Here is a 25,424-nt window from a genome sequence, read left to right on the forward strand (position 1 = left end):
CATTCACTCATGTTGGGTGCCCACTTCTGTCACGTCACTGGAATAAACAATGATTTATTTGTATTACTTTGATTTAGAAAAATATCTTCCTAAGTAATGATGCAATCATTAAATTGAATAAATGTCACTAGTTAATGTGTTTGTAAGGTAGTGGTCTAGTAGTTTGATTTCTGTGTATCTAGTAATACATAATTATCATAGCTAAACAGCATGGCTCAAGGGGCGGGGCTACTGTGAAATTGTCATTTTAGTTTGGATCGTTCAGTCTTTTGCATCGAAACAAATAGTTAGGAAACTCTGTCTGAAAGTATCCAATCAAGACACACCTCTGTGAGCGCAGGAAACAACGTCCATCTTGGCTCAGCACCTTCCATTGAACCCAACGAGATTTAGATCCAAAATGGCCCCCTAGTGGCGGCCTGTGCCAAAGCATTTTTTTTCTAATATCGATGGTGGAGAAGACCAATAGGAGTCGGAGTTCTTGTTCTATTTGACCAATCACGTGTCAGCACACAGAGGCTTTGTCATACAGTTCAGTAGGTAGCTGTTGTCCACATTAACAAGGCACTATTTTGGAAGCACTTTGACAACTTGTCGCTGCTCGATGTCATTCGGTTCGCCCGTTTTCAACGAGACGTCTGAGGTGTTCCGTTAAGCTATAAACCAGCACAGAACCAACCTACAAACTTTAAACAGCAACTCTGGCTTCATTTGAAAATTAGCTCCATTTTCATAGTGTTTTCCTGTTTGGCAGCTTCAGGCAACTACAGACGTCAAAGTTTTTCTCCTCCTCTGGCTGACGCTTCCAAAAACACCGACATTAGTAAAACCTCAACGTCGTTTATTTGGCATTTTGATTTTTTTTTATTAATTTTTGTGCTAACGTTAGCCTACTTTTTATATTTCCTCCACACAAAGCTACAATCATCAAACATTTTCCTGTCCGGGGAAGTTTTCTTTTCTTGTTTTACAAACAAACTAAATAATATTGGAAGGACTTTTAAATATTTAAACGATTGTTTCACTCGAATCGGTTTTAAAGGAGTGTTTAGCAGACCAGAAGTGTTAGCCATCAGTAGCTAGCTTCCACCAAGCCCTTTAAATCATCATCTGAGTGCTCAGCAGGGAAGACAGCAGTTTTTAACTGATTGGTGCTTTACGCTGTTGGACCTTTAACTTTTAAATATACCAGAGTTAAACAGCTATTGTGACTCCAAAGGACTCAGCTTCGTCTTTTTTAAGTAAAAGCTGCGAGCAAAGCCAAAGCAGATCGTTGAAGGAGAATCTGGGGAAGGACCTGAGGCAGGTTGGATACACCTACGGAATCCCTGTTCGGATTGTTTTAATATTCCTGTTATTGTTGAAGATGGCGGCGATTGGAATGGTGCAGATGTTGATCGAAGCAGCTGAATACCTCGATCGCAGAGAAAGAGGTAAAGTATATCTGTCGTCTTGTTTCCTTTGTTGTTTTTTTCCTCCATAATAACTTGCAATGACAGTTCTTCCACAAGTGACTGGAAATAATGAACATGATTTTCTAGTTGCCTAAATGCGACTGCAGCCCAGCTTTATTTTGCATGAAATGATGGGAATACCTTCAATATTGTTATTGTTTTTGGAGTTTGGACAGTGTGTTCTTTACCCTGTGCGTTGCTAATCTTCGCGATCCTGATAATGTCTTATTTCCTATAAATAATATGCATGGTGCAAAGACAACTGTGCAATCTAAATGAAAAGATAATAAATGCACAGCTAGCAGAGGCATTTCAACCTGCAGGAACACAATGTTTTTGTTAAGGCCCCTCCTTTCTTACTGTTGTTGTTAGCTAGTGGGGTTTACTGTCGTGCAGGATGACATCATTGTCCAAATTGGGGGGGGGGGGGGGGGGGGGGGGGGGGGGGGGGGGTTGTACTGTATCAAGATAAGATATGAAATTAATAATTTTGATTTATTTATTTATTTGACAGGGACAAATAAATAATTCCTGCAAATGCACCAGAATTAGAAAAATAGCCAAAAGGCTATTTTTCATCTGTTGTCTCTGGACAGATCTTAAATTTGTCTACCTAAACCACAACAGTAACCTTTTTACAATGAAAAATACAAACATAAAAAGAAATAAAAACAGCTATATCTCTTAAATTCATTTAATTTATGAAAGGTTTGCATGCACCATAGCATAAAAAAATGCATATTATATCTGGTTGGTTTCTTGCATCTTCCAGTCTTCCCCCTTTACAGGCTCTCATCATCCTGTCTGTGGCTGTTATAACCGCAGGTAAAAAAAAAAGGCAAGTAACCACTTTGTTGTTTATCTGCTTCCAGAAGCTGAACATGGCTATGCCTCCATGCCGCCCTTCATCAGCAGTCGGGAGAGGGAAAGCTTGAAAAGGAAAAACAAGAGCAAGAAAAACATAAGTAGCAGGTAAATACTGTTCAGCTTCTTGTCACGCAAACCAGTGCATGCTGGGTCTAGTTGCACTCTGGTACTTGGAGAAACCTTTAATTTACTTTGAGAACAAGAAATGACATAGATTAGCTACCATTTTGTACAAAAAAGAAAGTATGGCAAGCATACAGTTTCTTTTATGCCCATATATGGCAAACTGCTAAATGTTGTTATGGGATCCAGTCTGGCCATTGGATTCTCCACTTAAGTCAATTTAAGTTGATCTAATTTGGGTAAGTACTGATTGTTTATCATCTAGTCAGGTACCCGCTCTCTCTAAGGAATGTTAAACTGGTTGGCACCAAGTGTTATTTTGCCATGACTTTATGCCTCATTAACAAATCACTAATAATCTGTCCATTAACACTACAGTGCAGTACATTTAGCTAAATACCGGCTTTGTTGGACCAAGAGAAAAAAGGGAAAGGAGATCGGGGAAGTTGTCAAAAGAGATTACCCAATGAGCAACATACCTGACTTCCATGTTACGGCTTACACAATCTCATTTGGACAATGTCAATGTTAATTTGCAATGTTGGTATTTAAAACTGTTTTAAGACTCTTTTAGTCTTAAGGTCATTTCAGTTTAGAATTAGTCATTTCTAAGAAGGATAAAATGCCTCCTTACTGACGACCTGAAAAAGCCTTAATGAAAATAGGAGCTGCATTAAATTTACTTTAATTATACTAATACCATATTTTGGTCAGCCGGGATATCATGATAATCATGTGTGATAGTTGAAGCGCATAAAATGTTTTGACATTTTCGGTGTGCATCGTGCACATGAAGTTTGGTTCCTTTCCATGATTGTTCCAGGAAAATGGACAGAATGTTCTTTACCTGTTGCGCCTCATACAGAATGCAGGGGTCAATCCATGCTGTTTGATTGAACAAGAGAAACCATTGTTCAGAGATCAAAAGCTGTTTAGGAAGATTTACTTTTTAAACAAAATCCATACCTTTGTGCTCCTGTCAATTCTTTTATGAACCCCCACCCTCCTCGCCCTTTTTTTTTCTCCAGTTTTGCTCACTTGAGTCCCAGCACAGAGATGTGTGGAATGCTGCATACAGACCATGCATCAGTTCAGACTTTAGGGACATTTTGTACACGTTCTAACAGCCTTCTCAGTCTGCTGTAAGCAGCTATGAACCAATTAAGAAATCTCTGTAGTAGGAGCTCAAAAGGAAGTGTTGTTTCGGTCTGATCAAGGGTCATAGTCGTTCATATTTCATAAGATTCACCTGGCTCGGATCGGAATCAAAACCAAAATAGTTTACGAACTTAGGTATAAAATAAGAGACAGAGCTGTAATGGTAATATGTGGTTATGAAATACAGGTATGAATTAGGAGGCGAATGGAAGAGGAGCTTTTTATACAGCACTGTATGTTGACAGAAATGATGTGTTTAACTCAGGCTCCTATAGAGATCTGTTAGTTTACAGTAAATAAATGATTCATTTTCACAGGAAATGTTAGGGCTGAATAATGCAATGCTGGAATCCTGCCAGGTTCAGACAATTATGATTCAGCTTTTAAAAAAACATAACGCTGCAATCAAATTTTCATTAGCACCTGGAGTTATCTATAGAGAAGTCTTTGGATAGGTGACTACCCTGCCTGCACCTTATGCAGTCCAGGCTGTGTGTAACGTTCTTTTCTTATTTTAGATGTTTTGATTAGAACCGAAACATATTCATTGTGATAAATTGATTATTGAAATAACTATCAAGCACACACACCATACACAAAGCAAAAATACAACTATAAACATTTACAAATATGAAATATAAAACAGGTTTCCATCTTTGACCTGCTGATGGTGGCTGATTCCAATCTGTTGATGTATTTGGGGCCATCAGACAGAGACAATCTCTTGCTAAATTGAGCTGTCCTAGATAAGACTTAAACAAAGAAATACTCCACAGACTCTCCTCATTCCATACATTTTGAACCTTATTCAGTGGTACATACAGTGCCCCTGTATTTTGCACTGCAGAAGTAACTTGTTTTCCACATTCTTTGATTGCATATCAGCATTTGCTGGAGCTTGTTGGATGCAAATTGCTCTTGCCTAAAGCCTGAGGAGAAGAGATCACAACTTTAAGTAACCTAATTTATATTTATAAATCTTTATTCCAAAAAGATTTAAATGTAGCTGCTTATTTAAGTGCTGGGATTGTTGCTATGCAGCAATTTAGAAAACATAAATGGCGTAAAAAGAATAAAGACTGTTCATTGGGTCATGTTTTGGCCTAGTGTGATAACTATATATGTGTCTGGGTTTGGTAGAGCTTTGACTGATGGTGACAAATTAGTTGTTTTTCCACTCCCACCGTGTTTTAAGAGACACGAGCCGTGCAGAGTGTCCCTTCACCTCAGATCATGTGTGAACACGTTTAGCAGGGCTGCATTTTTTTTGGCATGTCAAGCATAAAGCGTGTGAGTTTGTCTTCATTTCCAGCGACGCTTTATCCCCCAGAATTTCCGCTTCCCTCATTGTTGTTTATAGATTAGGTTCTGATGTTCTGGCTTGGCTTTCCTGTCTTCTCTGAGGACTTATTCAGCTCTTGCTCCTATTTAAAGGCCTAAGAGCCACGCTTGTTATTAAACAGAATTCTGCACTGCAGAGTTGATTATTCCATATTAGGAAGACCTGCACTAGCTGCAGGAGAGAAGATCCTGGGAAAATAAGAGATTAATATCAGGGAAACTGGTTCAGTGATGGATCAGAAAGGTTTATTGTTTTCTTTTTTGCAGTGCAGTTAATACACGTTCAAATGTAGGGAAGTCAGAGAGGAGTCTTGGACCTGGATATAACCATCATGTGATTCCCTCCCAGTTTTCTGATGCATCCCGACTGCTTGGATGTGTGAATAATGGGGGAGGGGAGTCGCCATGTTTCTGCTGCCTACACATGCATGCATGTCACATGTAGTGATTGGCCCCCTTCCCTTTTTCTCTCCCTCTCCTCTTTTCCCCTCCATCTTCTCCTACCTTATTCTCTCACTTTTTGCTGGCTGTCTGTGGAGAAAATGAGATCCACTGGTGCACAATCAGAGTCCACCCCTCACCCTGCCTTCAGCTTCATACATGCTGCAACCAAGCGCCATAGAGCTCATGCTGTTTGGATGGACGCCCAAACATAGCCATGTAGTGCTCAGCGCTGAGCACATCGTTGTTTATGATGATGTTACTGACAGACGGACAGTTTCATTGGAAGCTGAGTCGAGATATGAAGGAGCAGGTGAAATATTGTGCCATCAGTTTTGGTTTTCCAGTTCTAACCAGCCTGATGAATTGAAACCACCTCCGTTTAGAAATTAGAAATAAAACGGCAACACAGGCAGCAGGACACGACCCAGGCAGCCATGTCAGTTGGCATCATTGAGCCGTTTCTTTAGATTGTAATTGTTTTTTATTGACTTCCTCCATTTCATCGAATGCGGTATTACTGGAAGCCATAAACTAGACGTTACTGCTGCAGTCTTTCTTAATTGGCAGAATTACTTTGACCTAGTTAGGATTCAGCTTCTTATTCTGTGTTTAAATGAATTGATAAAACATTTGGCTTAGTTATTTAGTGAGGCCTATATTTCCATCCATATTAGTTTTTATTAAACAAAGTCGCAATCTAAAAAATTGTATTTCAGAGTCGTTTTTGGTTTGAGTTAAATTTTTAAATTTGGGAATGATGTCCTTTTCTGACGTGAACCAGAAGCAGACTTTACTTCTGAGTTGCAGTTTAGATTTAATCTTAATTAGCTCATTTGTTTAAATTCCTTAAAATTATTGGTGTGAATCAAATTGGTAGAACAATCTCAGGATTGCTCTACTTGGATCTTGAAAAATATTTTGAACAAAAAACATGTGTCAATCATATATTTTTGAGGTTGATTTCCAATAATCCTAACATAATCATAAATAAATGTTATTTCTGGTACAAATTATACAAAACCAAGCTTTTTTACTGACCATCATATCTCAAATGTTAAAGTAAATGGTGTGTACCTTACAGCTGTTTTTCCTGTCCAGAGACACAGCTGCCCTGCGGCTCACTGATGGAGGCAAGGCTGCTGTACAGAGGCACCGCCGGGCCTTCTGGTCGCCATAATGCACATGATCACTAAGAATTAACAGATTTGTATTTTATTTACACACACATGACTAGAAATATTTGAGTTAAAGTTACGTGTTATATATTCATTTATTTAGTTTTACCATATAGTAATTTTCTGTTTTGACTACAGGCCATGTGAGGCTGTGTGTAGGGAGCCGTCTGTAATACACGTCTCTGCAGCTAAGTGCTGATCGATTACAACCCGTACCTTGCTAAACTGCAGCAACTTAGATAAGTAATGAGGTTGTTCAGCTGAACATGTGGAAAATTGGGAGGAACATACTGACTCTATAGTTGAAATAAATCCTCGAAGGCTTGAATCCCACTGGAAATGAAAGAATCAAAGAGGCTGACCTCTTTTTAAGATTAACAGTTTAAAAAAATCTGCTGTGCTGCTGCCATCAACACCTTTGTTTATAGATGTTGGTGATCAGCCTGTTTTTAAGTCTAGTCCTGTTTCTCTGACTGTGACTAGCTGGATATGCTCTCTGGATTTGCCTGGCTGTGTGTTTCCTGCAAGGGGCTGCCTTTAATAGCTGCTTTTTGTATCTCTGCTTCTGTCTCCTTGAACCCCAGTCGGCCTCGGCAGATGGCCGCTCACACTGAGCCTGGTTCTGCTGGAGGTTTCTTCCTGTTAAAAGGGAGTTTTTCCTCTCCACTGTCGCTACAAGCATGCTTAGTGTGAGGGATTGCATTTGAGTCAATTAGTCGATGCAATCAGCTGGTTTTCCTTGGATAGAAACAGGGTAACCTTGGGTCATTAAAATCATTAAGTCTTTTTTTTTATTAAGACCTTAATTGGCATTAAAATCCATTAAAGCTTTAATAAAAAATATTGATGTAAACCATTTCATCAGATATGTTACATGAGATATAACATGTTCTGCGTGTTTGCGCGTAACTGCTTCCGGTTGATTGTAAAGCGTATATAAATAAACTAAATTGAATTGAATTAAAATAAAAAACGAATCAACATTTGTCTATATTGATTGAACCTTTCTTTGAATTAAACATTGTTTTCTTTCCCAAAAAGCTTGCTAGAATTTCCTAATCCAGCAGGTCTCCTGTCAAATATCTCCATACAGAGAGGCACCATTGGTGGGACCTGCCTTCACTGGTGCATTCACTGAACTTAAAAAAAAATCAGATTTCCCCCCCCCCCCCCAAAAAAGCCAATTAAGAATCACCAAGCAGTCCACTGATCAAATTTTTAGTCCCCAACAGAATTTGCTATGCATCGTTTTCTGTTGCTTAATTGGTTGTAATGTTAATGTAAAGCTGCCTCAGTCTCTGAGCCAACTCAGTGACCCTCCTCTCTGACATCCAACTGAACTTGAACCTGATACTACTCGATCATGTCAGAAAAGGTCTCACGTAAATGTTTGTGCATTTGTTGTCCTAGTTTAGCAGCACTGTGATCTGAAACAGAGTATTTTAATTACTGGAGAACAACCAAAGTTGTGTTGGATAACTTGTACTGCAGTTGTGGAGGAGCAAACAGCACAGGAGCGAGGCAGGAGGTGTAACATCTTCCAGAGCCAGAAATCAAGCCTCAGTATGTAGGATCCCTTCACTGCCAGATCTGTTATGTCACCTGTGGCCGTCTGCCCTGCACAGGAATGCACACCGGCTGGAGGGGGCCAGGCGTGAAACGGAGCACCCTGAGTGGCTGCTTGAAACATGATGATGCCCACACAAACAGATCTGTGCCACATCAGGAGAAGAAGCTTCACTTACACCCTGTAAGCCTCATCCTGTGTAGCATAAAACCATACTTTTTAGGGGTTCTAATCAATTTAATTCAACAAAAAGACATTGGATGTGTCAAAGATCTGCCTGAGTATCAAACTGAGCATAAATCAGTCAGTCAGGGATCGCTTTGAGTCCAGCGCTGCTGAAAATGAGGAGGTTATTTTGGGAGTCGTGGTAGGACAGGGGATCAAGGGTCAGGTGGAGGTGGATGATCTTAACTCTACGTTTCTCTGCGCTGTTTGTTCCCATTAAAAAAAAAAAAAAAAAGGGTCAGATTTCCCTCCCCCGTTTGTGAGTTAATGCACCACTGCAATGCAGGAGCAATGCTGGCCATCAACACACACCTCCATCTCTCATTTTACCTTTGCTGTGCTTCACCCCACCCCCACACTGATCGGTACAACATGTGCTGGAGGATCTGGCAACATGAACAGGCTTAGAGGCATCTACACTTGCCTTCATTGTTTTGGTCACTGTCACTATGTACACGCTGTGGTTCTCGTTATCGTAACATAGTTTCACATAATAAACTTCCCTCTTATTTAAATCCATTCTGATAAATCCTTTTGACTTCTGTTAGATGTTAGAACCTTCCCCCATAGAACAGCACATTGCAGTGGATTTATCTTTTTTAAACATTTGGCTGTAAGTCATATTTAATCACTACAAATCCACAAGCAATGTTCCACATACACATCATGAAACATAATTTTTCTGTTTCACATAAAAAGTGAATGCAAAAAAACCTCAAACAATAAACGGTGATCCTTGTTCTCACTGTTTACCATTGAGGTTCACTTTTTTCTTTAAATTCACCTTTAATGCTTCTAACATTTTTCTCTCCCTCGTTGTAGGGAAACTAAATGTTTTAGCTGCATTTAAGAAACTGCAATGATTCCAGGAACATCTGGCCTCCATGAAACTCAGGAAGTGGTTTGTGACAAATACAAGGCCAGACTTGAATGACAACATTTCATCATCAAAGCTCTTTAGGAATCACTTGGAGCCACATAGTTATAGAAACCATCCAGGCTGGTCGTTGCATCCCATTAGGAGGATTTGGAAGTCCCAGTAATGCTTAGTAGAGATCTGCTGCATGTCCAAAAACATCACCTACCAGCCAAACTTATGATCCTAGTACTCCACTACTGCTGTACGGCCTCAGACCTTCCTACTTAACCACTCTCATGTCAACTTTTTTAAGTGATACAAGCAGAGCCGGGCAACTTATCAAGCTTTTATTGATATATAAGATAAGAATATAGTGAGATGCTTTATGTTACGTTATAATTACACTCTAGACCCCCCAGTTCCTCTTTCTCTTCCTTCCTATTTAAGTCCAGGCTAAATCTCTCCCAACCCCCCCCAGTGCTCTTTGTTTGTGGAGGATTATTATCCAATATCTTCCACTATGTTATTTTAAAGCTATTTCTCATGAACATCTAGAGCAGTTTACTAATGAATAAGATTATGGGATATTAGTGTTAAGGCTTTGGTTCTGAGTTTACTTTTTCTTTCTCATTACTTTTTGAAAGAAAAGAATATCAATATATATATATATTATGATTGAAAATATTGAGATATTTTTGTCCATATCATCAAGCCCTATAGAAAACAGAATCCGGCATTTAAATTTTAAAAAGGAGCGTAGGTATGCAGTAGGTGCAAAACATTCCTTGTTTTTGCAATATAATCACCATTTTTTTTAAATTATTACCAAATCACAGAGACACTTGATTTATCACCTCTAATTTTATGAGACGGTGACTTTCTCACTCCAGCATTTAAAGCGGGAATATGCTAACATCATATTTGATGTCACACAACTGGTAAGAGTGAGTTGTAGCTAGCGCACAGCTCCATGCTTGCAAGGGAGAAGAAAGCATGTTTTTAAAGCAATGGCTAATGCCCCCCCGTCAAGACGCCCAGTTAAAGATAATCCACGGCCATGAAAACAATGAAGCGCTGCCCACATGCAGTGAAGAGAAAATGTAAATAAAATTGGAATTACTATTTTGGTAGAAAAAGGATTAAAAATCGTAAGTGAAATGTCGGCCTTTATTGTTTATTTATACTCTTGCTGCTTTACTCAAAGATTCTGATAAAATGGCCGATCTCCACTGGTCCCAGGGACAGAGACATGCAACCATACACACACACACACTCATATCTAAGGACAGTTTAAGCGTAAGGAAGCAACCTGCAAAGATATTTAAAAATCTGAGCTAACAAGTATCTCTAAATAGGAATTAAAGAACAACCTAAAACAAAACATCTTAAATAGGTTTTATTTGACCAGTTGATACGTTTGTACATGACATCCTTTCTTTTCCCTGTTTAGATCTGTGATGGCTGCCTTAAGCATTCAGAATTTTATGCAGAAACACATTTTCTGATTTTTTTGTATTTTGTTGCTTAAAAACAAGTATTTCCTTGGTTTAAAATCAAACTGAGAAACTAGTTTGTGATAGTCTAAAGAGAGGGAGACCTTTTGACTATTGTGCAGGCGTAGATGTAAGAATACTCAGTTTTTCCTTAAATTTTTCTGGAATCTCTTTGTTGGCTTTGTTGACAGCACGTACACCCCCACACAGCCTTTTCTCTGGCACTCACTCCTCTGCAGTTAGGTCCCGGACTGCAGTGATGGCACATGAACAAGGCCCTGCTCACCCTGTATAATCACTGGTTCTGTTATTAGGTTTCATTTCTCTCACGTTGCTTTTTTTTGTCTTGTTTACCCCTGCAGGTCTACACACAATGAGATGGAAAAGAACAGGTACGTAATAAAGTGTTCATTTCTGTGTGTGTGTCTTTGCTTCTCCTGAATTAGTGATCAGTGAAACATCATCACATGGCATCCAGATCACCCAGATACCCTCTGGCAGTCCTGAAAATACTTGATGATTTTGCAGTTAAACCCAGGATGCTGGTTTGTTCAGGTGCTTTTTCACTGAAATTTTTCTAGTGTGGTTTGTTGCTTTTTCAAGCTATGATACTTAACTGTTTCAAGTTAGTCACAGTATATAAAATCAATGCTGTACCAATGTACAGTGTCTTCAGACCCTTCAGTGTTTTTACACTAAACCCCTTTATGACAGCTAGATTTAATCAATTTTCTGTCACACTTATCCCAAGCGGGGTCACAAGGGGTGCTGGTGCCTACCTCCAGCTGTCTACGGGTGATAGGCGGGACACCCTGGACAGGTCGCCAGTCCATCGCAGGGCAACAGAGAAACAGAACAAACAACCATTCACACACTCACACTCACACCTAAAGAGAATTTAGAAAAGCCAATTAACCTTGCAGTCACGTTTTGGGACTGTGGGAGGAAGCCAGAGTACCCGGAGAGAACCCACGCATGCTCAGGGAGAACACGCAAACTCCATACAGAAAGACGCCGAACTTGGAATCCATCCTGGAACCTTCTTGCTGCAAGAAAGCAGTGCTACCCACTGAGCAGCCCACAGCTAGATACTATTTTTTTTCTTGAACAGCTAAATTAAATGTTTCTTATAATGGACAAACACAAGACGCTGCACAACTGAAGTACCAGGATTATTATTCATTAAGGATGTGGAATTAATTCAAATTCAGTCCCCTTTACTCCAAATAATATCTAGAACCTTTTGTCCTAGAATACCCCTAGTTAGTAGACTGTTTTTCTATATTTTGAAGACGGGTCTGTTGGACAATATTACAAAACATGCAGCATCATGATGACCGAGAATCACAACTGACAGGTTAAAGGAAAGATGTGGAAGACCTAAAAGCAAAGGTAGCTCATAGACCATATCTCAAATTTAAACATTTCACAGAGCTCTGCTTAGTCTTTCACCTGAATATGAAAAGATTACCGCTTCTTTGCAAACCTTGAAAAATATGGCCTTCCATCTAAACTATGAACAGACAAATAGACCATCAATCAGACAAGTGGCCAATCAGTCGATGGTAACTCTGGAGGAGCTGCAGGGATCCTGAAATAATGTTGAAGAATGCCTCGCCTTTAGTGGCAGAAAGAGAACCAAACTATAAATGGTCCCAGTTAAACTTGTAGGAGATGACAGAAAAATCTCCGGAAGAAAAGGTGTCCTGATCAGATGAAACTAAAGGGGATCTTTTGGGCCTCCATGCAAAATGCTGTGAGGTTTAAAGCTAACTCTGAATATCACCTCCAAAGACCTTCCTCCCAGTCATACATGGGGATGGCAGCATAATGCTGTGGGGCTGCTTGTCCTCTAGTAACAGTTTTAATGTTTATGAGAAGATGTAGGGAGTCAATCACACACTGAAAAAACAATCTAGGAATAAGTAAAACATTTCTAAATTAAGTTTATTTACCCTTATTTGAGTAGGTAAGTGCGATAGTTCGCAAATGGAATGAGTACTTTAATCTTAAAATAAGATAATTAGATAAAATGCACATGAAATAAGACAATGCAATTGTGTTTTCTTGTTTTAAATGTACATTTTTCGTGTTCCATTGGCAAAATATCTCCTTTACCTCCTCTTAACCTGGTAGAGGCCAGACAAAGAAAAAGACTAAAAAGTATTCAACCAGGCTAGAATAACAATGAAAACCAAACTTAGATTTTTTATTCATAAAAAGGCTAAAGAAAATGTCTTTTCAGCTGCCGCATTACAATTATTCATTACTTAAGTTGGTCTGTCCCCGTAATATTCCACATCTACTAATATGGTGATAACTATTTCTTAAAAGAAATAAAGCTACATTTGTTTCCAGTTTCTTTTTTGATAAAAGTATGAAGTAGACAGTTTGCTGGGAATGAAAAACCTGGCTGGAGAAGGTCTTTGTTATCTTAATAAAACACCAAATCAGGTGTTGACCTGAGAAAGAACAAGGACTCTGTGTTCGCTCTCAGTCAAACAGCCCTTTCTCCCCCAGGATTGGTGGATATAGTAATGCCTTGGGCTCAGTGCTTCAGTAGGTTCCTGCCAACTGAGCCCCCATTTGTTCACCGCCTGACACTGAAAAGAATACATCAGGTGTCTGGTTAATCAGCTGACTGTATCTCCTCCGACTACCTCCTCAATTTCTGCAAAACAATTTTGACAATGATACAAACATTTTATTCAGTTTCTAGCAGAAGAAAGTCAAATTTCTACTTGTTTAAAGATCTCACAGTAAGAGCAGGACCCTCGTCACACTGGATCACAGTGCGATACATGAGAGGTTTTCCTTCAACTAGACGGATGGTGCTCTGCTGCCAAATGGCATCTAGTATTGCTTTCATCACTTCCCATAAGGACAGTTTTCAATGAAAATCCAGTAGAAAATATCTGTTATGGGGAAGAACAACAGTCTTGGCCATTTTATTCAACTTTCTGTAGGAGAGTGTTTCTCTTAACATACTTTGTTTTATAAAGTTGGAACAGACAGCAGAAGACCAATAACTGATGGCCAGTGAAGCAGAGACTTACTAGTTACTTGATACCATAATATAACATTCAGGCTCATATGTAAGCTATGGCTAAGAAGCTAGGTTCCCACTCTTTTAGACCTGAGTTTCTCAAAAACCTTGTCTAGAACTTGTTTATGAAAAACTTGACACTAGACTCAAGTCCCTTTAACGATCTTTATCTCATGTATCAGGAGTGAAGGCGAGCCTGTAGACCGCAGCTCTGACAGCTGATGAGCTGCATGCACATGTTTTCCTTTGGCAGACTCTGCCTAATCCAATAGCCAACAACATTCACAGACCAAAGGCTATTATTGGCCCTTACCTTTCTGTGCACCTTAGTTGATATTTTATGATTTTCAGCACTAAGGTCTCTGTCTGTCCTTGGCCTAAATTTTATGATTTTGAAAGAAGATAAGATATTCCACTGCCTCCAACATCGCATCTGTTTGGCTAGCTCCAACATTAACAAAACATTACCTGATTACTAAATAAAAGTACTTCTCAATTATTCATATTTATAGTTTGCACAGTTTTAAACATGTTGCAATTTTATGTGTTGCATTAAACATGAAAATATAAAAAGGTGATTCGATTGATTTCAGTCGTTGAATCGATTATCAGCCTGTTACTTTAACCCGATTTACTCCTAAAAAGTTGGCATCCGATTCAGGGGTTTAACATTTTCAGCTCTTACTCCTACTTACTTGGAACGTTTCCATGTCAGCAGCAGAATTGGAAGCTGGAATCAGACCCAACTTCAGCATCAGAAAAACAACTCTTAAGCTCAATAAGTTTGGTTTATTCACAGAGAGTCAGCTTGTGGTTTTTAAACGGTTAAAATCACTATAAGGCCAGATTTAGTTAATCTGAATTAAAGAACTCATAACAGTTTTTCTTTATACAGGCCGTAGTGATGGAAGACGGCACTCAGGAAGTTTTGTGACATTAATATGAACAGAAATCTGAAAGGGATCGTTGAGCAGCAGCAGCAGCTCTGATGATAGGCTAAAAAGCTAAAGTTTTTCTCTCGGTGGGATTAAACTCCTCTGCACCGTAGCTTTTGTTGCACAATTTGGCTTTACACAACTGGCTCCCTACAGAAAATTAAAACAATGTCCTCATGAGAGCTTTTTTAACCTTTTTTTCTAGACGCTACCACCAACCAATTCTCTGCCAATAACCAGGAAGCCCAAGCAGTAGATTGGTTCGTTAGGGAAACCTTGTGAGTTCAGGCCTCCCTATACAGTTTCCATCAGTTCCAAACCTTAATCTGCACACAAGACACTGCAGCATGCCTGTGTGTGTGTGAGGGTGCCTGTTTTCTTCTGCGAAACTCGACTCCATTCACCAGAACAGTTTCTATTTGTCCACAAACGTCTGCATGCTGGCCGTGGCCGCTGGCTTTGTGAGGTGAGAGGGTGAAAGTGAGGACAGCAAGGGGATTTATTACTGTTGGGATAGAGGGCTCCAGCTGACCTACATGTAGTTCTGAGCAGAAACTAAAACTATTTTAAGCTGCAGGGGACGACGCAGCCTGAGCTAGTAGCTACAGCAGTGTGAAGCTTCAGCTTTTGGTTAGCAGTTAGCTCTCTCTTAAGGCCGAGAGGTGCAGTTCCTCATAGATTTCACCTATTGACACACTAAACCTGAATAACCCGTTGCTGATAAAATGCAGAGTGCTGTGGACTTGTCGCCAGCCTGTGACCTGCGATGTTTGATGAGTCTGCCTCTCACTAGTGTTGTTTAGCAAACATTAGCTTGCCCTGTTGATCCCCTATTATGTCAGAGCAACCTGGGCGGAGACATTTCCATGTTATGTAATAGCCCTTTGGACCGAGTCAGCTGAGAAATGGCTGCTTGTTTTCAGCTGCTGACTGCAGCTTTGCATTTACAAAGGCTTCCCACACTGTGCATGCATAAAAATATAATTAAGTGAATCCTCTGTCTACATTTAAATCAGCTGTAGATCTCTCTGTGTTTGATTTGAATAACTCTCATGTTGCCAGCTTTCAGCCGATGGGAGTGAAGCAAAGCCCTTCACTAAACACTCACTATAAAGGAAGTCTGACGTAGACGGGCCCATTCGCTCAGGCAAGCACTCAGACACGTACACACTCCTGGAGCTGGAGGTGTGCATTGTATAACTGTGGGGTCAACGTACCCAACTAGCAGCTGCAAGGGATTTAAAGCAGGAAACGCATCAGGGAGGGGAAATATAAATGTGAACCGAGGAGGTTGCGTTAGTTACCTGGTCACCTGATTGCAAAGTTTTAGCCCTCATCTGTTTCCTGGTCTTCTTGTAGTACTGTTCAGCCTTTTATGCTCCTAAAGAGTCTATTATAGATACATATTTTATTAAGGAATTTAGTAACACTAAAAAGACCAACAAAAGGCCTTGTAATTAGGTTTTCTTATCATTAGGGTTAAAACTGTTCTCTGCAATTTCCCTCTTTTAGAGAAATATTAACAAAAATAGATATACAGTAGAAATAAAAGTTGTTGTTCTTGAATATTACCAATTTCTTATAGTAGTGAACTATTGAGATTAAAAATGGTCCATTTTCAAAAGCTCATGTAGCATTCAGCTCTAGACAAACTGAGGGTAAAAATGGCTGCTTTGGATTTTATCACCTAGTAGTTTGCTGCAATCTTCCTCATCTTCAGGAGCTTTATGCCTCCAGGACTCTTGATGTGCCTGACCCAACGTCGCTTCTGGTAGGAGGCTGAGGTCCGTCAGGACCAAAACCTCCCGCGGCAAAAAAATTTCCTATACGACTTCAATTTTTTTATTTATTTTTTATTATTTACGTACAGAGGCTTTTGAAGGAGCCGTCATAGGTTCGATTCCTGGTGATCTTTACTGCATGTCTTCCCCCTTCCCCTTATGACCATTTTAACTACCTAATCAAAGGCCATTTGAGCCTTTAAAAAACTTTCTATAACTTAAAAATTAAAGTTTTGATTATCAAGTACTTTTCTATGCATGCAGATAACCGAGCCTTGTCTGAATTAGAATTTTTTTTATTTATTTTGAAGATGCCAAAATTAAAGTTTTATATTGTGTTCAATTCCCATACCTGAACTCCAATCTTTACTGTCTGTAGCAAAGTTGATTTCCACTGTTTAGCTGCAGCACCTTTAGCTGTTAGGAAGAACACCTCGTTCTTTTTGACAGAACAGGAACGGGAAAATATTACAACATGCAGCCGCTGCTGTCTTTGTCTTTTTCCTAAAGAAACTGAGTTCTTTTTTTTTTTTTTTATTTAAGCCTTAGCATGGGAAAAAATAAGAAAGGCAAGGCTTACAGAGATCTGCTACTTGTCACACAGCGGGGATAATTAGCTCACATAGATCATAAATCTGACACTGAAATATTCCCATGTTTTGATTTTCATAAAACCTGAAAAGGTAAATAAATATTCTTCTTTTGTTTATTTTATTGTAGGGAGTGTTGTATAAAAATAAACCTGTTAAATAACAAGTTTACTCCTTTTTTCACTTACCGGTAAAACTGACAAAAGAACATCCTCCTATTGATGGTTCCACTTTTGGTGAGCTTTCATAAGTTGTGAGCATTGTGATGTCATGCTGTGTGGGTGTGGTTATTTCTGAACTACTTGCTCAAAATGATGTTCTGAAGCCATATATTATAGCAGTGTTTGTCTCTATGGAAACCAGCTCGTATTTGGGTAAAGTCATTGTGTTCAGTTTGTGCTGAACATCTATGACCAAACGGATTAGTGTGGAGGTGGATCCCAGCTTGATGTAAGGTTAACATGTGGTTTAATATGAACTTGCCCTACAATTACTGAATCATAACGGGGTGAATGTTTACCTCTGTTTCTGTCAGGAGACAACAAGTTGACTGTTTTAACCTTTTTTTATCGTATTTTACTTTTTCTCTCCAGACGGGCACATCTACGGCTGTGCTTGGAGCGCTTGAAATCTCTCGTTCCTTTGGGACCAGATGCCAACAGGCACACCACCCTCAGCCTGCTGATGAAGGCCAAAGAACATATAAAGGTACATGTACTGTATCAAATAAAACAAAAAGTTAGTCTGAGGAGGATTATTTATAGTATTTGTGTTTAGATGAATGAAATGTTGTCCTTTCAGAGGTTAACTGATTTAACATTCAAATCTTTCTGGCTCCGTCTCAAACAGCTTGGCACATTTTGAGCCTCTGCTTAAAGAAATTATATTTAAATGTCAAATCATCCTGGCTTTAACATGTATATAAATATACTCTTTGTCAGACTATATTGTCCCAAAATGTAGAAAATTTCTATTATTAAAAAAAACCCAGTTTTAAAATCTTTTTTTTTCTCCTTATCTTGTGCAGGCCAGTTAGTTATACATCAGCCTGAACACCTAAATTCAGCCAATCATATATCAACGGTCATCTGTCGATCAAATTTTTTTGGTCGTAGAATCTTTATCCATATATCGCAGCTAATATACGCAGCAAGTGAAATTAGAAAGAAGTATCATTTACTTTACCATAGAGTAAATCCCCAGTGTTCACATGGATGGACGTCTGTGTCTTCAGCAGGCGTAGAGCTAACAGAACTGGCAGCGTTGCGAGGCAAGGGCTCAAACATGTACGGCTGTAAGCCTCCTACACCAAACCAAGCTTCTGCCGCCCTGGCGTCCTCTTCCACAACAGCTTCGTTTCCCCTTTCCTCCTCTAAATAAAAATGTATGACGGAGGAGACTCCTCCACGACCTCCGACACAAAACTCTCCTCCTCTTGCATGTTTCCTCTGTCCATAGCGTTCCTTGACAGTGTCGTTTCTAAGTCACTAATTTAGTGCTACTTGGTCCCAATGGAATTTCCCTTTGGGAACCTAGTAGCACTATGTAGCTAACTGGTTAGCAAGATGCTTCCGAGACACCGGCCACAATCAAACTTGTTTTTCGAACCTTCCGCCACAATAATCCTGCCCTCTTGATAAATGACCAATCACAATCACTTTATTTACTTTTGTAAAGTCCTGCACCACTCCGGAACAGCCATTACCTACGACTTAAAGTGCACCAATATTGGTTCTATGCGAACTTCTAATTAAGACAGCTGGATTTTATTTATGTTTGAATCTAAAACCAACTCTGAGCTGCTGTCCCTGCTGAGGAGAAACTTCCACAGATCATGATACTTTCCTCTACCAGGGTTGGTTCAGAAGGATGTGCAGTGCTGGTTTCCTCTGCTCACTCTTTGCCAGGCCTGTCGGTTTAGGCAGACCGTCGTGTCTTCTGTTTTCTTTCAATTTTTTAAGCCGTTCTTCAATGTTCTTTATAAGTTGTCTGAGAACAGCTGCACTTTTACAGAGATTCAGTTACTCAACAGATGGACTCTGTTGTGATTGGGTGAATTCTTGATATTAATTCAGGAGTATCTGAGTCTGCTGATCAAAGCAAATGCAACACTTTCTGATGTTTTTTTTTGTCCTGTTCTAAAAAAAATTTAAAACCACGAATTATTGACCTTTTACTTTGTACGGGTGTGTTTTGGCCTAGTGCATGAGCTCCAATTAAACCACATTAAAGTGATTGTTAGAATGTGAAGAGCTCTGAAGTGAGAATAACAAAAGGACTCTGCCTCCCCTCTTCCCTGTGCAGCGGTTAGAGGAGAGTGACAGGAAAGCTCAGCACACTTTGGAACAGCTACAGCGGGAACGGAGACACCTGAGGCGGCGCCTGGAGCAGCTGGGAGTGGAGAGGACCCGCATGGACAGCACCGGTTCTACCCGGTCCTCAGACAAGTCTGACTCTGACCAGGGTGAGCCTAAAAGACTTCAGTTTGGACACTTCTGTCTCCCGAATAATTTATGAATCCGTCCAACAACATTCATATTACTAAGATCTGACCTCAGTCATCTTATAATCAGCAGCTTCAGTTATTCTTAACAGGCAGGCGTTTGTATATGATTTCTTTATTCTTGAGTTGTAAACCTGTTTTTCTTCTCTGTTTTATAGAGGACCTGGATGTGGATGTGGAGGGGACGGACTACCTGCTGGGTGACCTGGAGTGGAGCACCAGCAGTGTGAGTGACTCAGGGGACGAGCGAGGCAGCCTGCGCAGCAGCTGCAGCGATGAGGGCTACTCTAGCGCCAGCCTGCAGCGCCTGCAGGACACTCAGGAGACGGCCAAGCAGCTGGGCTGCAGCCTATAAACAGCCTGGATCAGCGAGCCAATGGCCACCTCCCCTCAGTCAATAACCCGCCTTCTACCTGCTCAACCCCCCCCACTTCACCTCCTCATCCCCCCGTAAGGACTGACCAAGCCTCTTCTGCAGTAAAGTCTGACTTGCATTCAGACTGTAACGGCTCTGAGACTCCCACGCACATCCAGCTCTTCATCAGCGGTCAGTCTTAAGGGCGTCGCCCGCTCCACTCCGTGCCAATCAAACGAGCGGGTTTCTTAAGATGCCCCGCCCCTGTTATCCTTCTGTCCTCCAAAAACACAACTTTCAGCCAGAGAATGTTACCACACAATGTCCCACTGCCTCTTTTTCTATGCCTCAAGAGCCATGGGAAGCACTTATGAGATTCTTCTCTAGAATCCAACACAAACACACACCATCTCTCCTAGATGTGAGACGTCTCATAAGTGACACAGGGCCCCTTTTTTTGCCCTGCTCACCAGTACACCATCAGTGCACGGTACCTTGCACTTGAAATTGCTTTTGTAAACAAAACTGTCTTTTTTTTTTCACTCTTTCTCTTGTAAAGCCCCCCCCCCCCCCCCCCCCCCCCCCCCCCCTCCAGTGCTCCAGCAGCAGTGATGCTCCCAGATGAAGTGAATGTTTGTGAAACATGTCAGTCGTCGCTCTGTGGACACTAAACTAGACTGCGCACGGTGTTAAACTATCTGAGCCGGCAGCAATACCTTCTGCAGTAACGAAGCTTTAGCAGGCAGGCTAAGTTCCTGCCCGCACGTCCAAACTAAGGTACAGGATGAGATTGTGAAGGGGTTAGGGGATGGTTTTTCTCTCTGATGACGGTGGCGTTTTTAAAGTCACCCCCCCCTCATCCCTGTAAGGTGTGGATAGCGCTTCTTGGCCTGGCAGTGGGTGCAACGGCCTATAACAGCAGCCAGCGGGCCTGATACTTGGATGTTCTGCCAGGTGCTAGTACATTGTTGTACATTAATCCTTCACTGCCCGTTCAGCAGCCGTTAGCAGGAAGGGAAAAGCCGTTCTACCTAAAGACTCAAGCACATTCCACAATATATCTATTGGAGACACAGGTGAGACTGAAACAGATTATTTTTTGAAAGTAGTTAATTCACACTTCTTTTCTTTAAGGGGGGGGGGGGGGGGGGGCAGTTTGATTCAGGGCAGGTTATAAGAGGGAACCAGGTAATGTAGTCGGAGGCCCAAAGCTTTTTGTGTTTTCTCCTCTAAAAAGCACTAAACAGTTAAACCACAGAAACCCCTTTGCCTTGCCGCATAGCTATTTATTATTTCTGGAGAAATGTACACCTTTTAATGTAAATAGTTCTCAGAAAGAGCTCTATGTCTATCACCAAATGTATTTATTAGATATCCTAAATATATAGATGAGTCTATAGAAAAATATTTAGTCATAGCTTATGTTCTTTTTGTGTGTTTTATTGAGAGTTTCCTACAACGTAGTTGGTTTGCACAGCAAAGTCAATCCTTAGAATATTTAGAAAAGTCTCTTGTGCCTCGAGGCGTTTGTGTCTGTTCAATTTGGCGCGATCCCCCTAGGGCAGTTTCATCGGGCTTCATTTTCTTTATTGTCATTTATAAAACCCGTCCTGTCCTCTTATTGGTGTGGGAGATGAGGGAACAAATATACTGTAGAAAAATGTGAATTAAAAAGTTTTAAAAGCATTAGAGATGCACCGATCAGAGCTGCTACAGATTTGCGGTTTTATTCGGAGTTTTATCTGCTAATTTCAGTGTATTTCTTTTAGTTTTTGCTGAAAAAGATGAATTAAGGTTCAGATTGTCTGAAAGTACTTCCCCATTGTGACATTTTCCTCTTTAAAAACAAAATGGCAGCCTCTGCTATTGGACTCTGTACCAAACGGATGTCGATTTGTTTATTCCCTCAATGTTATTTTTTTATACCTGCTTTCAGTGCATCGAGTGGATCCTGTTTAAAACTTTACATTTCAGGTTGGAAATCCTTTTTTTCACTACTAAAAACGTGAAGCTCTAGGCTGCTTTTTAAAAAGTAAAAACAACTGATTTTACATTTAAGTTTGAAAAAAATCTTTAATCCTAAATTGGGTGTACATTATTATCTTTGACAAACCTATCTTAGGACAATCGGAATACAAACTATTGCAAGGGAAAAAAACACATTTTATTTCAGTGATCCATTCACCTTATCGAGCACTTAGATAATTACTTGAGGCAAATGGTCAATTTGTGTGGATGAAAGGGAGACAAAGATATTTGTTTACAAAACAAAATGGAAGTAGGGAGGGAGAAACTATGGGGCTTTGGTACAGAATATAGATACAAGTTGATGGATGAACCTGAAGCCGTGAAAAAAGAAGAAAAGAAGAAAAAAAAGAAAATTGCATCCAATCCCCATGCTGCTAGATTTTATTTTTAGGCAGAAATATTTTCAGATCAGTCATGCTTTGATCCTCTTCAGATTAAAAGAAAAATTGGCAGATTCTGAGCTTTGGCCAACGGACCGGTGCATCTCTAAAGATGGAAACTTGCTTGTCAAACTCTAGGAGGCAGCGATCCAACCCCCTCCCCAAGCCGTCTGCATCGCCCCGCACATAGAAAGCTCGGAGAACGCAGCGGATGGCTTTGGTATTGGTTCTGAAGTCACAGCGGGGGGAGGGGCTCAAAACTATCTGAATGTACACCGACTCTGCAGTGTAGCGGCGCAGAGCCAAAGAAAGCTCCCCGCTCATGCATGTTCTACTAATAAAGCTCAGCTAAAGCCTTAAGATGGTACACCAATGGACAAAAAAGAAAAGAAAAAAAACACAAATAAAATGACAAAAAAAAAAACTAAAATCTGAAAAAATCTAGGTTAGGATTGTTTGGTCTGTGAGTGTGGCATGCTGCTTACTTTAGTCATGTTCAACCCTTTTAAAAACGGAGAGGAACTGTGGAGCCACGATGTCAGGACAATAAATCAGGAGTAGGTGTGAGTGGACAGGTGTGTTCACCAAAATGCAATCCTTTCGGCGTGTGTGTGTGTTTACTTCGTCACTGTCTTCAGAGAGAATTTTATTTAGGGGTGGGTGGGGGCAAAAATAAAAACCCTTTCTAGGAATATTTTGACTCCTGTTTACTATTTGAATGATCATCCCCCCCTTCCCTCCCTTTTGTCCTCCACACATAACCTTTGTGCTTTCCACCAGTCTGCCACAGTCTTTTCTTGATGTCTCCATTAGTTTGCAGCACGGCTCCCTCTCTCCCTCACACGATGCATCCCTTCCCCCACCCCAACATGACACCACCGGTGCTCTCAGCATCTGCCTTAAGAAGCCGGTGTTGAATCTCTCGAAGAACAAGCCTACAGTGAGACCAGTCGTTTAAGCTTCAGGGAAACTCCTTCCCTGCATCCAAGGTGGCTAACCATGCCTTAAAACGGTAACAAAAGTACGACCCAACACAAGTAGAGTCACGTGTGAGTGCTGGTATGAAACAGAAAGGGATCATAGTTCTCATTCCTTTTCATCGTGACACACTTGTTGCATCACACAAGCATTACACGCAGGAAACGCAGACACACACCGTGTCAAAGCTCCATCAACATCATCTGCTACCTTTCACTTCAGAAAGGTCCCATGTCTATTTCCTGGGTAATAAGATGATCTCTGCACTTTTTAGAAATTGGAAAAGTTGAATTTTTCTCTTCTGCATAAATCACTTATGTTGGGTCACAAAATGCCCTCTGACAATGAATTGTGGAGCAGCAGTTTATATTTACCAGTGATAATAAAGAAACTATTTGAAACCCTTGTTTACCCACCAGTGCCTCTGTGTTTTTTACAGCAATAAACCTTTATGTCCTTAATAGGATGAGTAAAGGTTCAGGAACCCATACTACTTGTTTATAATGGTCCTAAAATATATGGGTGACAACACTCATTAAGGACAGATGAATACAGCAGAAACCGGATTACAAAGGGTAGTTTTAAAGGTTGATATATAAACTGAATTTCTGGAACAAAGCAGAGATTTTCACTTTTTAAAATGTTCAAATGAAATCATAGGTTCTTACAAAAGTAATGTATTTCAGTTTTATTACATTACAGCCACAAACGACGCTGTGCTTTATTGGACAGACCAACAGAATTATTTTTAAAGTAAAAAAGGATATGATATGGATAAAATTATTAAGATGTGTGACGGGATCCTTTCTTCCTAAGTTCTCAGTATAATCCAGAGCAACCAGTTGCCCACTGAAGCCACAGTACCTGTAAAACATTTATGCTTACTCAATTTGCAAGATAAAAACCAACAGATTTACATATTAGTGATCAACAGAACGATATTAGACCCGTTTGAAAGATTCTCATCAGTATGTCCACTTTGACCATTTGTTCTGTTTCAAAGTAATCTGTTTACCAAATCACAGATTTGTAGGGCTCCTCTATCTGACTCCAGCTCCGTAATCACTGTAAAACATGGAGGTGGAAAAAGGAAGGGGATTGAGCATCCTTAAAAGGGTCTCAAACCTCATCTTGATGTGTTTAACTACAGAGGGGTGAGGAGAGTCTTTCTGCTTTTTAAAATTTCCAAACTAGATCTCATTGTTGGTTTCAATAACATTTTTTTGATATTGTTTCAGTCCATGCCAAGGATTGAACTTAAAAAGCCAATTTGCATGTAGTTGTTAAGATGCTTGTGCAACCTGAATAAAAACTCAGCATCTTGATCTATTCCTGCTGGCAATAATAGACTTAGACTTCTTTATTTGTCATTTTGTATGCACAGAGTGCATACAGAACGAAATTGCGTTACATACAGCTTATGAACGTTGCATTGATATTTCAAATGGCACGAGTTATACAAAAAGTGCTGCAGTGGTCAAAGTGTGTAAGCCAGTGATCGATCAGCAATTAAATATTCAGTCCTATAATGTTTAAAGCAATTCCCTTTCTCTCAAAGTTCTTGTCTCAATATGTTTAAAATACTTTGATCACACAAAGCTTTAGAAAAGGCACATTTCTAGTAGATGAGAAATCAGTATTTAAATTTATAAACATTCGATACCTTCAGCACAGCGTGGCTGAAAGACAGGATCTCCCTTAAAAAGAGGCAGTTCATTGGGTGGCCATTAAACATTATTCTATATTTTCTAAAATATAAAAAATGGTAAAACTTTCACAATTTACTTTGGATTAAGATCCATTAATAAAACCAGAAGTGAAATCCAAAGTGAATGCATAGGAAGTCACTGCTTGCAGAATTAAGGTTTGATGGGCACAGACGACACATTTACTGTAAACGATCAGACGCCAAAATGATCGTGATGTAGAACTGTTTGCATTATCTAGTGTTAATATTTAAGCTTTAAGGAAATTTTCTATGGAATGGGTCCTGCTCTGACTCGTTATTATCTTGACTTAATTAGAAACTTTGGATTTTTTCAGCTATGTTTGATCAGGCTGCCATCTGTCACAGGCAGAATATTCCACTGTGATAAAAGCCACACAGAACCAGACTTTGAAA

At 40.0% G+C, this 25,424-nt stretch overlaps 1 protein-coding gene across 1 annotated transcript; it reads left to right on the top strand.

Moving 5' to 3' along the window:
* The first annotated feature begins 529 nt into the window (after positions 1-529).
* Positions 530-20,205, top strand: mxd1 (MAX dimerization protein 1). The gene is made up of 6 exons (XM_038303650.1): positions 530-1,433; positions 2,327-2,426; positions 11,069-11,098; positions 17,652-17,766; positions 19,363-19,522; positions 19,720-20,205. The coding sequence occupies exons 1-6, from the start codon at positions 1,367-1,369 to the stop codon at positions 19,914-19,916; spliced, it is 669 nt and encodes a 222-aa protein (XP_038159578.1). The 5' UTR covers positions 530-1,366; the 3' UTR covers positions 19,917-20,205.
* Positions 20,206-25,424: the final 5,219 nt, after the last annotated feature.

This window comes from Cyprinodon tularosa, unplaced genomic scaffold (genome assembly GCF_016077235.1).
Source record: "Cyprinodon tularosa strain WSP-4 unplaced genomic scaffold, ASM1607723v1 ctg515, whole genome shotgun sequence".
NCBI classification, from domain to species: Eukaryota; Metazoa; Chordata; class Actinopteri; order Cyprinodontiformes; family Cyprinodontidae; genus Cyprinodon; species Cyprinodon tularosa.